Consider the following 12,422-nt stretch of genomic DNA (forward strand, 5'->3'; position numbering starts at 1 on the left):
ATAGAAACTCAGCAACATAAAAAAGTTGGATGTTAAACATGAAGAATTTCTTATGAGAAAAGTTCAAAGCAACCAATTTTTAAATGAACAAAGGAAGGGTCAGGGAGGAAACAAGCTACAATGGAGATACCAGTTGATCTGGGATCTAATCCTGGCTCTGTCTTAATATTTGTCACTTTGGGCACGTGACAAGTTCTCTGTACTTTTGTTCCTTCATTTGTTAAATCACAGGATTGGAATTAAAAAAAAAACATTCCATCTCTAGGGATCTCTTTCTCTTTTAAATCCTTGAAAAAGGAGAAAGCCCCACATGGTATTTATGGTTCAGGAGGGCATGTTTGAGCCAAATAATAAACTATGGATCCTTCCATTATTTCTTTTGAATTTGATTCTAGATCTGAGAAACTATCAAAAGATCAGAGGGTAGACTTTGATGGAATAGAATAGAGGGAAATGTTTTATTAAGAGCTATCCAATAAAGGCATAATCTTTCTTATGAAGAGAAATGGAAGTGAAATAATCGTGTACAATGTGCCAGATACTGTCCAAATACTTTCACAAGAATTATCTATTTTGATTCTCATAACAACACAGCAAGGTAGGTGATTTTATTATTCCCATTTTAGGGTTAAGAAAACTGGGCACACAAGTTAAGTGACTTGCCCATGGCCACACAGCTTGTAAGTGTCTGAAGCCAGATTTGAACTCAAATCTTCCTGATTCTGGACTTAGCTTTCTATTCACTAGGTCATCTAGTTACTTGAATTATGAACCATTTCATTCATAGACCTAAAGGCTAGATTATTTGGAATAACTGCCACATGTTCAGAGTATGATGAAGCCTAGAGAGGGGAAGTACCTTGCTCAATGCTACCCAACACAGACAGTAAGTATGAGAATCAGAGTGCAAGTCTAGGTCATTTGAAGATTCATCCCTGTGATTTTTTGCAAGATACTAAAGATGACAGAATCTCAGAGGTGGGAGGGAACTCAGAAGCCACCTGTAAGGATCTTTATCTGAATAGAAATCACCTTTCTTAAGCTGTCAGTTCCTTTAAGTGGTCATTGAAGTTCTGTTTGAAGGTCTCTATTAGAGAGACAAATGGAAAAACCTATTCTCTCTCAAGGCAGTACATTCTACTTTTGGACAGCTCTGAGTGCTATGAAGTTTTTCTCCATTTTTAGGCTACATTTTCCTGCTTCACTTTGCATCTGTCGTTCCAACCTCTGTTCTCTTCAGCCAAACAGGAAAAAAAATCCCTCTTCTGTAGGACAATCCCTAAAATATTAATATCTCTAAGATCAAGCTAGAAGGGCCCTCCAACTTTATCTAATCCAAAAACCTTAAGGATTAAAACAGCAGACACTCTTAAGTCTTTCAAAGATGTTAATTTTGGTGATGTTACAGAATGAAGCAAACACATGCAAATGTGGCTAATATAGGAATTTATTTTCTCAAATATGTAAGAGTGTTTTTCTTAACTATATTACTAATTATATGAATATTCTGAAAACTATCATAGGAGGTTTTTTTTTCTTTCAGGGGAAAATGAGGATGGAGAGAAAAATAAATAGTTGTTAACTATAAAAGGAAAAATTAATAAATATAAATGAAGAAACTCTAGAGAAGTTGAGCAACTAGTCCAAGTCTCACAGTATTCAAATACAGATCTGTGGACTCAAAATCCAATATTCCTTCCACATCATGTTGCTGGGAGATTACTGTTATACCCCAATGAATTTTTTTACATTGTCACGGTCAACATCTCTACTTTTTCAATAGAATGTTTTTCTATGTTTTATCTATTTTCAGTAGTGTGCTGCCAATTCCCTGATTGCCCTCCAGTGAACATGTCCCTCAAAAGGGAGCATTCAGAATTAGATATACCTCTTTTGATGTTATTTTAGATATATACATATCTCCCAGATATTTAAGATATCAGCATATCCTCTGTACTAGAGGAATGAAAAATCAAATCAAGTTCCATTTTCCTATAGTGCTTAAAATCAGAAGGCTGTAGAGGGGAACATTAGTAGAGACTAAATGCCATTCCTATAGTCTCTATCCCTCCCCACCCCCAAACCATATGGAGGAGCAGAAAACGAAAGGGACTTCATCTGATTGGGGAAGAGAAGAGACAAAGAAAAAGGGAGGGAAGAAGAATTTTGAGAGAAAAAGGAATCTTACTTGGCAATAAGTTCGAAGAGAGAGGGATGATTAGAAAACCAAACAAAAGGTTTTAAAGAGGAGGTAAAGAAGTTCCAGAAGAACCTGAGTATTCGTGATGTATCACAGACAGACAGACAGACAGACAGACAGACAGACAGACAGACACATAACCACACATATGCTTGTGGCAAGGAGGGGGAAGAAGTAGAAAAGGAGTGTGTGAGTCCAAGTGCAGGTAATATGCATAGTTAGTCATTTATGTTTTACCGTACTAAAACTAACCTTCTCTTTTTAGGGCATTTTGTTACAAAAGAATTCTCTTTCCATAATCATCATGTCTTACCATCCTAATAACACTGCCTCTTCTTTGATCTTCCTCCTGACTGGCGTTCCTGGACTTGAAGATGCTCATGCCTGGCTCTCTATCCCCTTTTGCTGCCTCTACCTAACAGCTCTCTCTGGGAATGGCATGATCCTGTTTGTTATTATCACTGAGTCAAGCCTCCATGAACCAATGTACTATTTCCTTTCCATGCTGTCTACTACTGACCTGGGCTTGTGCATTTCTACATTGGTCACTATGCTGGGCATATTCTGGTTCAACGCCAGAGAGATAAGTTTCCATGCCTGTGTGGCCCAGACATTCTTCATCCAACTCTTCACTGTCATGGAATCCTCAGTGCTTCTGGCCATGGCCTTTGATCGTTTCGTCGCTATCTGTAACCCACTGCGATATGCCACCATCTTAACAGACTCCCGCATCATCCAAGTCTGGTTTGTGATCCTCTTTAGAGGGACGGTGATACTAATGCCTCTGGTACTGCTTCTGAAACGCCTGTCCTTCTGTCGCAGCCACGTGCTGCACCATTCCTACTGCTTCCATCCCGACATTATCCAACTCTCTTGCTCAGACAATAAAATCAACAGTGCTCTCGGACTAACTGCCCTCATCGTCACTGCAGGTGTGGATTCCGTCTTCATCCTGCTCTCCTACGTTCTGATCATTAAGACCGTCCTAAGCATCGCCTCTCCAGAGGAGCGGCGCAAAGCTTTCAGCACGTGCATCTCCCACATCGGGGCTGTAGCCATCTTCTACATCCCCTTAATCAGCTTGTGCTTTGTCCATAGATTTGGGAAACGAGCCCCGCCATATGTACACACTCTCATGGCCAACGTGTACCTACTCATCCCCCCGGTTATGAATCCCATTATCTACAGCGTGAAGACCAAGCAGATCCGCAAAGCCATTCATAAAGTTCTTCTTCCCAAGGGAAGCCACATTTGACACTGATTTCTGTCCCCATATATCTGAAGGAGTTGTGGCTTCTAATGAAATCTCGTGTATAGGCTTAGTCATAAATTGTGAAATGGGATGTTAGCTCTGCTCTGAAGTGGAGCAGAGGAAATGTAACAAAGTTAGGTGCTTCCCCTTGTTGTCGACAAGGCAATTATTATCCTTCTGAACTAAACATAAGGGATGAACAAAGGGGAAAAAAGGGTGAATGACAGGACTTATAATAAAGGTCTGCGCATAGAATGAAGACTGTTATATACTCAATACATTGTCTATTGGATGAAGTCCAAACTCCTTAATGTAGCATTCAAAAGTCAACACTTAGCTGATTACCTGGTAAATAGTAGGTACTTAGTCGTTGTTATTTGTCTGACAAAATGATCCACAATCTAGTAAGCTGGTATCTCTCATGGGAGATAATTATCCATTAGGATGACCAAACTCATAGTGGGGCTGATTATATCTTTCTTGGCTTCTTATTCATATTTGTTCACTTCCTGTTTGCCTCTGTCTGTTTGTCTTTATGATTCTGGCTCTGTCTCTGTCTCCATCTGCCTATCTGTTTGTCTGTTTTGCTCTCTCCAGCTAGGTGGAGCAATGGATAGAGTGCCTGGCCCAGGGTTAGGAAATCCTGAGAGTTCACAGTAATTGTTCACCTGGTGACTGCCATGTAGTACCTGGCACATAATAAGCACATAACAAAGGGTTTTTGTTTTTTCCCCCTTGATCCTTTCCTAAATGTTCATTAATCATTCCTTAAATTAAACAATCTAGAATATTTCATCAGGAAGTGAAGTCATACTTAGGGTTTTGTAGTTTTGGGACTTCATTTATTTCCTTCTCTGAAAGTAAAAAAAAAAAAAAAAAAAAAAAAAAAGTTTGCCATTCCTGAGGCATTTATCTTACTGTTTCCAAACTTTCAAAGATAAACTGATAGATGCATGACCTTGATCAAATCATTGTAATTGGCTGAGCCTCTATTTTCTTACCTGAAAAATGGGGGGTGGAGTTAGTGGCAGCATATTAAGACTTAATATTCAATTTAGAGGATTCTCGTGGGACTCATGTAAAATGAATGAATATCAAAATATTTTATTTTCTAAATGGTAATGCCCTCTGCCTACACTATAGATCAGGGGTCGGCAACCTTTTTGGCCATGAGAGCCATAAACGCCACATTTTTTAAAATGTAATTTCTTGAGAGCCGTACAGTGCTCACAGTGCCGCTCCTGTAACAGGGCCTAAAAAAAAAAAAAAATTGACTTTATGGCTCCTGCAGAAAGAGTCATATCTGGCCCTCGAAAGAGCCAGAAATGGCTCGAGAGCCATACATTGCCAACCCCTGCTATAGATCATTAGCCTTTATTAGACGGTCCCATTTTTCTAACACTTTATTGTTCTCGAACTACTCTGCATTCTATGTTATCTCATTTAATTCTAAAATTTGTTCTGCATTGGCAGGACTCCTACAGCATCATTAATTTCCAGAAAGGTGACCAGAAAATGTGTCATTTGTTTGAACCTCCCAACAACTCTGTGAAGTAGGGTCTATTGTCTCTATTTTAATGTTGAGGAAACTGAGGCAAACAGAGGTTATGCAAATTGCTCAGAATCACACAGCTAGTGAGTATCTGAGGCTGGATTTGAACTTATATTTCTTTTTTGCTCCAACCTCAGTGCTCTAGCTACTACTTCATTAGCTGCCTCTAAGCAGAGAGAATTTTTCCAAGTAGAATATGAAAGAGAGTTACAAATAAAATTACAAATTTCTATTATTTACAACTTGATTTTATGCACATACATATGTGTTTGTCTCTCTATATATATGCATACATATATGTATTGGAATGTATGGGGTTTGCAGGGAAGACTAGCACCTCTGGTGTAAAGGCTTGCTGAATTTTTTTCAGTGTTGCTCATCTACCTTTGGTGTCTGCCTTTCACCCAACTCTCTCCTCTCTCATCTGTGGTTTCAAGAAGCTGTAGCATGCACAGTGGCCATACCCTAGTAAAACTGTCTTGTTGGGCAGACTAGACAAGGTTGAGGGTAATCAATAGGTCTCACACCCTTCAATAGGTTAGGTGAATATCTGCCCCAAGCATGTAAAGACCCTTGCAGAATGGGTGCATGAGAACAATTTGTTCCAACAGCCGTGAAGGCTGCTGGAAAATGCACTGTGAATCATTTATTTAGTGCTGCTTGGTCAGACATTGAAGATGGCAAGGTCATCATGCCTTGTATCTTGCTACTGGTCTTTGACAATTCTAGAAGAGAAGGTGAGGTTGACAGCTTTGTGTAACTGCCTCATTTAAATACAATTAACTCAAATGTCAAGACATCACTCCATAATGAATGTCACTGGACTTCTTCAAAATGGAGGATGAACAATATATGTCTGTATGTGTGTGTTTATGTATGTGTATAAATGCAAATATATATGTAAAAATTTAACAGGTTACTTTAAAAACTGACCTACTTGTCTATTTTTGCTTCTTTAGTACCTTGAGTGAAATTTGAAATTAATCAGTGACTCTTTTCTCTCTTGTTTTAAAATAACAATATAATTTCTGTTTTTCTTCCCATGAAATCTTCCAGTGAGAAAAGATATAAAAAATACAATCCTTGTAGCATATAGGCAAAATAAACTCACACATTTGCCACATAAAACCTGATGCATCTTTTTTTCATTTTAAGTTTTTTTATTCCCCTTCCTGGAGAGAGTTAGAATGTTTCCTCATGAGCCTTCTGGAATTCTGGTTGGTCATTACATTTATCAGAGCCTTAAATCTTTCAAAACAATTTTTTTTACAATGTTGTTAAGGTATCAAATTTTTCTCCTGGCTATTCTCATTTCTTTATGCTTTGGAACATACAAATCTCTCTAAATTTCTCCAAAATCATCCCTTTCATGATTTCTTACAGCAATATGATATTCCATTATATTCAGATACTATAGTTTGTTTACCATGTCATAATTTATGGATACTTCTTAGATATTTATTACACTGTAAAAAGCTAATATATATTAACATATATATATATACATATATATATATAGTTTTTTAACATGGGTACTTTTATTCTTTCATTTCTTTCACATACAGACTTAAAAGTGGTATTGGTAGATCAATGAGTATAATGTTTTATGAATATTTTTTTCCAAATTGCTTTACCAAATATAGGGACCAATTCATAATTTTATCATCAGTTGAGTGTGCTTACCTTCCTGAAGTGTCTCCAACTTTGTAATTTTCCTTTTTTGTGTGATTTTTGCCAATATGATAAGTATGAAGTAGAATTTTAGATATGTTTTCATTTGTAGTTTGCTAATTATTAATAATTTAAACTATTCTTTTATATGACTACCAAATAGCTTGACTTTCTTCCTTTGAGGATTAGAGCTTAGATCCTTTGCACATTTTTATCTGTTGGGGAAGTTCAATGAATGTGGTATATACAATAATTGTTATCTAAAATTTTAACATTTGCCACTTGTGTAACTTTAGCTACATAAGTGAAGCATAGTAAACTGAACACTGGACTTGGAATCAAGGAATGGGGAATTAAGTATATGTGACTGTGGGTAAGTCATTAACCTCAAGTTCCATTATGTATAAAATAAAGATATGCTACCCACCTCTTGGGATGCTTTTAAGTAGAGTATTTAAATGTGATGCATTAACAAACAAATAAATGGATGGATGGATGATATAAGCAAAGTCTGATTGTCAGTGAAGTCAATACATATGGTATTTCATCAATAGATTTAACTCCAAGAGATGGAAAATTAGGAAATTATTTTAAAAAAAGAAAAAGAAGCCTAGCCATATCAGATCATAAACTGTATTATAAATTAACAATCAAAACAATCTGGCACTGGCTAAGTAATAGAATAGTGGATCAAAATAATCTAGTGTTTGATAAACCCAAAGAGTCAAGCTTTTGGGACAAGAACTCATTATCTGACAAAATCTTCTGAGAAAAGTGGAAAAAAAGTATGATAGAAAGTACATATAGACCAACCTCTCACACATTATATCAAGATACAGTCAAAATGAGTACATTAATTAGAAATAAGGAGTGCTACCATAAACAAATTAGGGGAGTATGGAATAGTTTACCTGTCAGATCTCTAGATTATGGAGGAATTTATGGCCAAACAAGAAGTAGACAGTATTACAAGATAGAAAATAAATAATTTTGATTACTTTACATTAAAAAGATTTTGTACAAACAAAACAAATGCAACCAAGATTAGAAGGAAAAGAAACCTGGGGGGAAATTGCATTGTGTCTCTGAAAAAGGCCTCATTTAACAAATAATTGGGGAATAGAATCAAATCGATAAGAGTACAAGTCATTCTCCAGTTGCTAAATAGAGGATATGCAATTTTCAGATGAAGAAATAAATGTTAGTCATAGCCATATGGAAAAATGCTCCAAATCACTCTTGGTTTTTAAAAAATGCAAATTAAAACAACTCCGATGTACCACCTCACATCTACCAGATTAACCAATGTGACAAGAAAGCAAAATGGCAGATATTGGAGGGGATGTGGGAAAATTGATACACAAATGTACTGTTGATGGAGACATAAACTAAACCATTCTGGAGAGTAATTTGGAAATATGCCCAAAATGTTTTAAAATTGTTTTGTGCATACCTTTTGATCCAACAATGCCACTACTAGGCCTGTATCCCAAAGAGTTGCAAAAAAGGGAAAATCAACATAATAAAATAAAATTTTAAAAGGGAAAATAGTGTATTTGTGCAACAACGTTTACATTAAATTTGTTTGTGGTAGCAAAAAATTAGAAAATGAGATGTCCATCAATTGAGAAATGGCTCAACAGGTTCTGGTATATGATTGTAATGGAATATTTTTGTGCTATAATAAATGATGAACAGGAAGATTTCACAAAAAAATCCTGGAAAGGCTTATATGGAACTTATGTAGAGTGAAGTGAGCAGAACCAGCAGAACACTGTACAAAGTAATGATGAAAAACTGTGAATAATTTAGCAATTCTCAGTAATATGGTGCTTCAGGACAATCCAAAGAATTATTAAAAATGCTATCTGCCACCAGAGAAAGTACTGAAGGAATCTGCAGATAGAAGCATACCATTTTCACTTTATTCTCATTATGTGTCTTCTTCCACAATACGACAAATAAAGAAATATGTTTTGCATGATATCACATGTATAACCAATGTCAAATTGCTTACTGTCTCAAGGAAAGAAAAAGGGAAAGAAAGAATATGAAACTCAAAATTTTAGAAAACAAATGCTAAAATTGATTTTTATATGTAATTTTAAAAATAGATAATATTACCAGTGAGAAAAAAGAAAATAAAGAAATAAAAGAGGATGGTCATTTTAAACCCATAGTCTAGACTATTATGATAGGAAATTAATAGATGTACAACTTGGAGTTCATAAATTTAGTGCTGGAAGGGATATAAGAGGTCATCTAATTTATCCCTCTCATCTTATGGATGTAGAAGTGGAGGACAAAATATTGAGTGATTTACCCAAGGTCACATAGGCAATAAGTGATCATCCTTTAAACTATAGTCCGCTAACTTCAAATCCTGCATACCCCATTTTAAGCAACATATAGTTTAGCTACTTGAGTTCAGAAGCCATATCACATTTCTTCACATTAATCAAAATACCTTGAACATACTAAGTTTTCAGGAAATATCTGCTGTTTGAAATTTGGAGACATTTCATTAAAAAGTCAGATCTGACTTTTACAAAGTAGAATTTTTAGAAAATGTTTATTTGCTAACATGAAGAAAGTTTATAAAAAAGAAAGTCTGGAAATAGGAAAGAAAAATACAAGTTAATTTTTAACAAATCACACACTATAATCACTGCCTATCCTGTATAGTGGAGATTGACTGAGAAACTGATTACTCTAGGGATATGACACTCTTATCTATTACAGGATAAAATTAATCCCCCAAGTAAAGCTCTTCTCTCTTCCATTTCCCATCTCACTTTAAGATATTGCTGATGCCTCACTGGGAAGTTGAGTTGAATTCCACTGTCCCCCAGAAAATCTTAATTGAATAGATAACCAATATATTTGAATCTTTCCCATGAGAAATAGAAATGAGGATCAGACCTAGGATCTCTTGGGAAGCAAAACTTTGAGCACTGCTTTGCGGATTTGCTTGGTCTTCACACTATAGATGATTGGATTCATCACGGGAGGTATGAGCAGGTAAGCATTTGCAATGAGCGTATGCACATAGGGAGGAGCTCGCTTCCCAAATCTGTGCACAAAGGACAAACTGATGAGAGGGATATAAAAGATAGCTACGGCTCCAATGTGGGAGATGCAAGTGCTGAAAGCCTTTTGTCGCTCCACTGGAGAGGCAATGCCGAGGACAGTCTTAATGATCAATAGGTAGGAGAGGAGGATAAAGATGGAATCTACTCCAGCAGTGCTAATCAAAGCAGCTAGCCCGACCGCACTGTTAACTTTGGTGTCTGTACATGAAAGCTTCATCACATCTGGGTGGAAGCAGTAGGAGTGATGGAGCACATGACTGCCGCAATAGGACAGGCGTTTAAGTAGAAGAACCATCGGGGTAAGTATCACCGTCCCCCGTGTGACAATCGCCACTCCAATCTGAGCAATTCTGGATTCTGTTAAAATGGTGCCATATCGCAGGGGATTAGAAATGGCCACAAAGCGATCAAAGGCCATGGCCAAGAGTACAGAGGACTCCATGACAGTGAAGAGTTGAATGAAGAACATCTGAGCCAGGCAGGCATTAAAGCTGATCTCTCTGGCATTGAACCAGAATATGCCTAGCATGGTGACCAAAGTAGAGAGAGACAAACCCAGGTCTGTGGTGGACAACATGGAGAGAAAATAGTACATGGGCTCATGGAGGCTTGGTTCAGTGATGATGACAAAGAGGATCATACTATTCCCTGAAAGGGCAGTTGCATAGAGACAACAAAAAGGAATAGAGATCCAGGTGTGGAAGGCTTCCAGTCCCGGAACACCAGTGAGAAGGAAGGTGAGAGAAGCTGTAGTGTTAATAAAAGGTAGCATGTTGATTGGAAGAGGGACAATTCCAAGTTGAAAATTCCAAATCCTGGAGAGGAAAATAAAGAGAGAGAAAGAAACTAGTCACTAAACCTCTACAATATAAGTAGTCCTACGTCATGGTCCTGAGGTATTCAAAAAAGGAAAAATAAAGTGTTTATCTTTGACTTGATCTCAATAAAGATTCCAAAAAGGTACAATGTATACCGGACCCTATGGAGAAGTTGTTGCCAATTGTTCTAAATGATGTGCCTGTTCTTAGCTTTTTCAAACGAGTTAGGAGTGTAAAGAGTAGTAGTCACATAAAGGAAGCAGAGATAGCACCAGAAACACCCAAAAGAAATGAGAGTTTTTTGGAAGAGTTCCCTGTGTTGAAAGACAGCACTACAACAAACTCCACTTATTATTCTCATCCTGTGTTCTTTCTCAACAAACATGAAAACATACCTAAAAACACAGAGAAAGTATGTGTCAGTGACAGGACTTGCAACTAGGTTTTTTGTTGGGGTTTTTTTTCTGGATTCAAAACTGGTTCTCTATCTAAAATACAATATTACCTTTCCTGGCACTTCATAGGAATGACAAAGTTTTCATTTTTTATCAATACTCTACCTCCAAACCTCACCAGGTTCTCTGTATCCCACTTGAGTTGATATCCCAAGGCAAAATACAGCGCTATGTATGATCAGAGTCTCATATATGGGCTGGGATCAATAGAACAACTTCACAGTCCTCATGTACTTTGTTCACAATTAAAATGTCCTTAATCTCCTCCCTCCCAATTTTGAGGTCTCTTATTATTTTGAGGCATATGATTAGTCATGTTAACTTTGACCACCTCTGCTTTAGAGTGAGTCAATAAGGAATCTCTCAGGGGAAATTTAACCTAATAACTCCAAACAAATGATTTATTGGCCATGGACCCTACCCAAGTCTATCCACCATCTTAGTTCATCCTATTTCTACCTTAGAGTCGACAAGGTTGTTTAGTGGATAGAGTACTGAGCTTCAAATCAGATGAATCATATTTGCGTCCTTCCTCTGACATCAGCTATCTGTCCATGGGCAAGCAATTTAGCCTCTTTCACCCTTATTTTATTCATCTTTAAAGTGGTCATAATAATAATAATAATAATAATAATAATAATACCTCAAAGGATTGTTATGAGAATCAACTGAGATAATATATGTAAAGTGGTTCACAAACCACAAAATGCCTTAGAAATGCTAGCTTTATTATTACCTTTTGTAAATCCTATTTTAAGTATCTATTTTACCATGTTATAGTAACATAAGTACTTAATAACTAATGCACCCACACATCTAACACCCATACTTACTTAAAATCAGATATACTAATATGGCAAAAAACCTGATTAAGAATCTGCTCCTCCCCTATAGCATTTTCCTCCTTCCATCCTGATCTCCTTTTTATCTTTCATCCCAAAGAAGTGTCTCTTCAATATCTTCCAGGCTAGTTGTCAATGTCTCTGAGAGCCTTTCCGACTGGGGATTATCCATGAGCAGTTTATAGCATCTAACCCAGGCATTATCTCAAATGACAACAAAACAATGTAAAATAAAACCATTCCAGTCTTCACCTCTTTCCTATAGCTGTTTTAAAGGCAAACAAGGAGAATTTGAAGATTTTAAAGAAAGGGGACTTCAAGCCACACAGTTAGGAAAGTCAGAAGGGATTGAGCAATCACAAATTCTATGCCTTCATTTGCTTTATTTACTTGATAAAGTTTTTCCACAGCAAGGTCTCTGTCAATAATTGCTGAAAGTTCTTACTTACCAGCCAAAAGAGTTCAAAAATTACATTATTGAATTTTTAGTAATTCAGTAAGTAAAGTAAGAATTACACTATTGAATCCAGGGGACAAGTA

General features: G+C 36.7%; 2 protein-coding genes across 2 annotated transcripts; one reads left to right on the forward strand and one right to left on the reverse strand.

Annotated features, from left to right (window-relative positions):
• Nucleotides 1–2,501: 2,501 nt before the first annotated feature.
• On the forward strand, nt 2,502–3,455 carry LOC123241179 (olfactory receptor 51F2-like). Its single transcript, XM_044668883.1, has one exon. It carries the CDS (start codon nt 2,505–2,507, stop codon nt 3,453–3,455), a length of 951 nt encoding a protein of 316 aa, XP_044524818.1. The 5' UTR covers nt 2,502–2,504.
• Nucleotides 3,456–9,597: 6,142 nt separating this feature from the next.
• Nucleotides 9,598–10,539, reverse strand: LOC123238748 (olfactory receptor 51F2-like). Its single transcript, XM_044665953.1, has one exon. The coding sequence runs from the start codon at nt 10,537–10,539 to the stop codon at nt 9,598–9,600; it is 942 nt and encodes a 313-aa protein (XP_044521888.1).
• Between the last annotated feature and the right edge of the window lie 1,883 nt (nt 10,540–12,422).

Source organism: Gracilinanus agilis, chromosome 3 (genome assembly GCF_016433145.1).
Source record: "Gracilinanus agilis isolate LMUSP501 chromosome 3, AgileGrace, whole genome shotgun sequence".
In the NCBI taxonomy this organism is placed as follows: Eukaryota; Metazoa; Chordata; class Mammalia; order Didelphimorphia; family Didelphidae; genus Gracilinanus; species Gracilinanus agilis.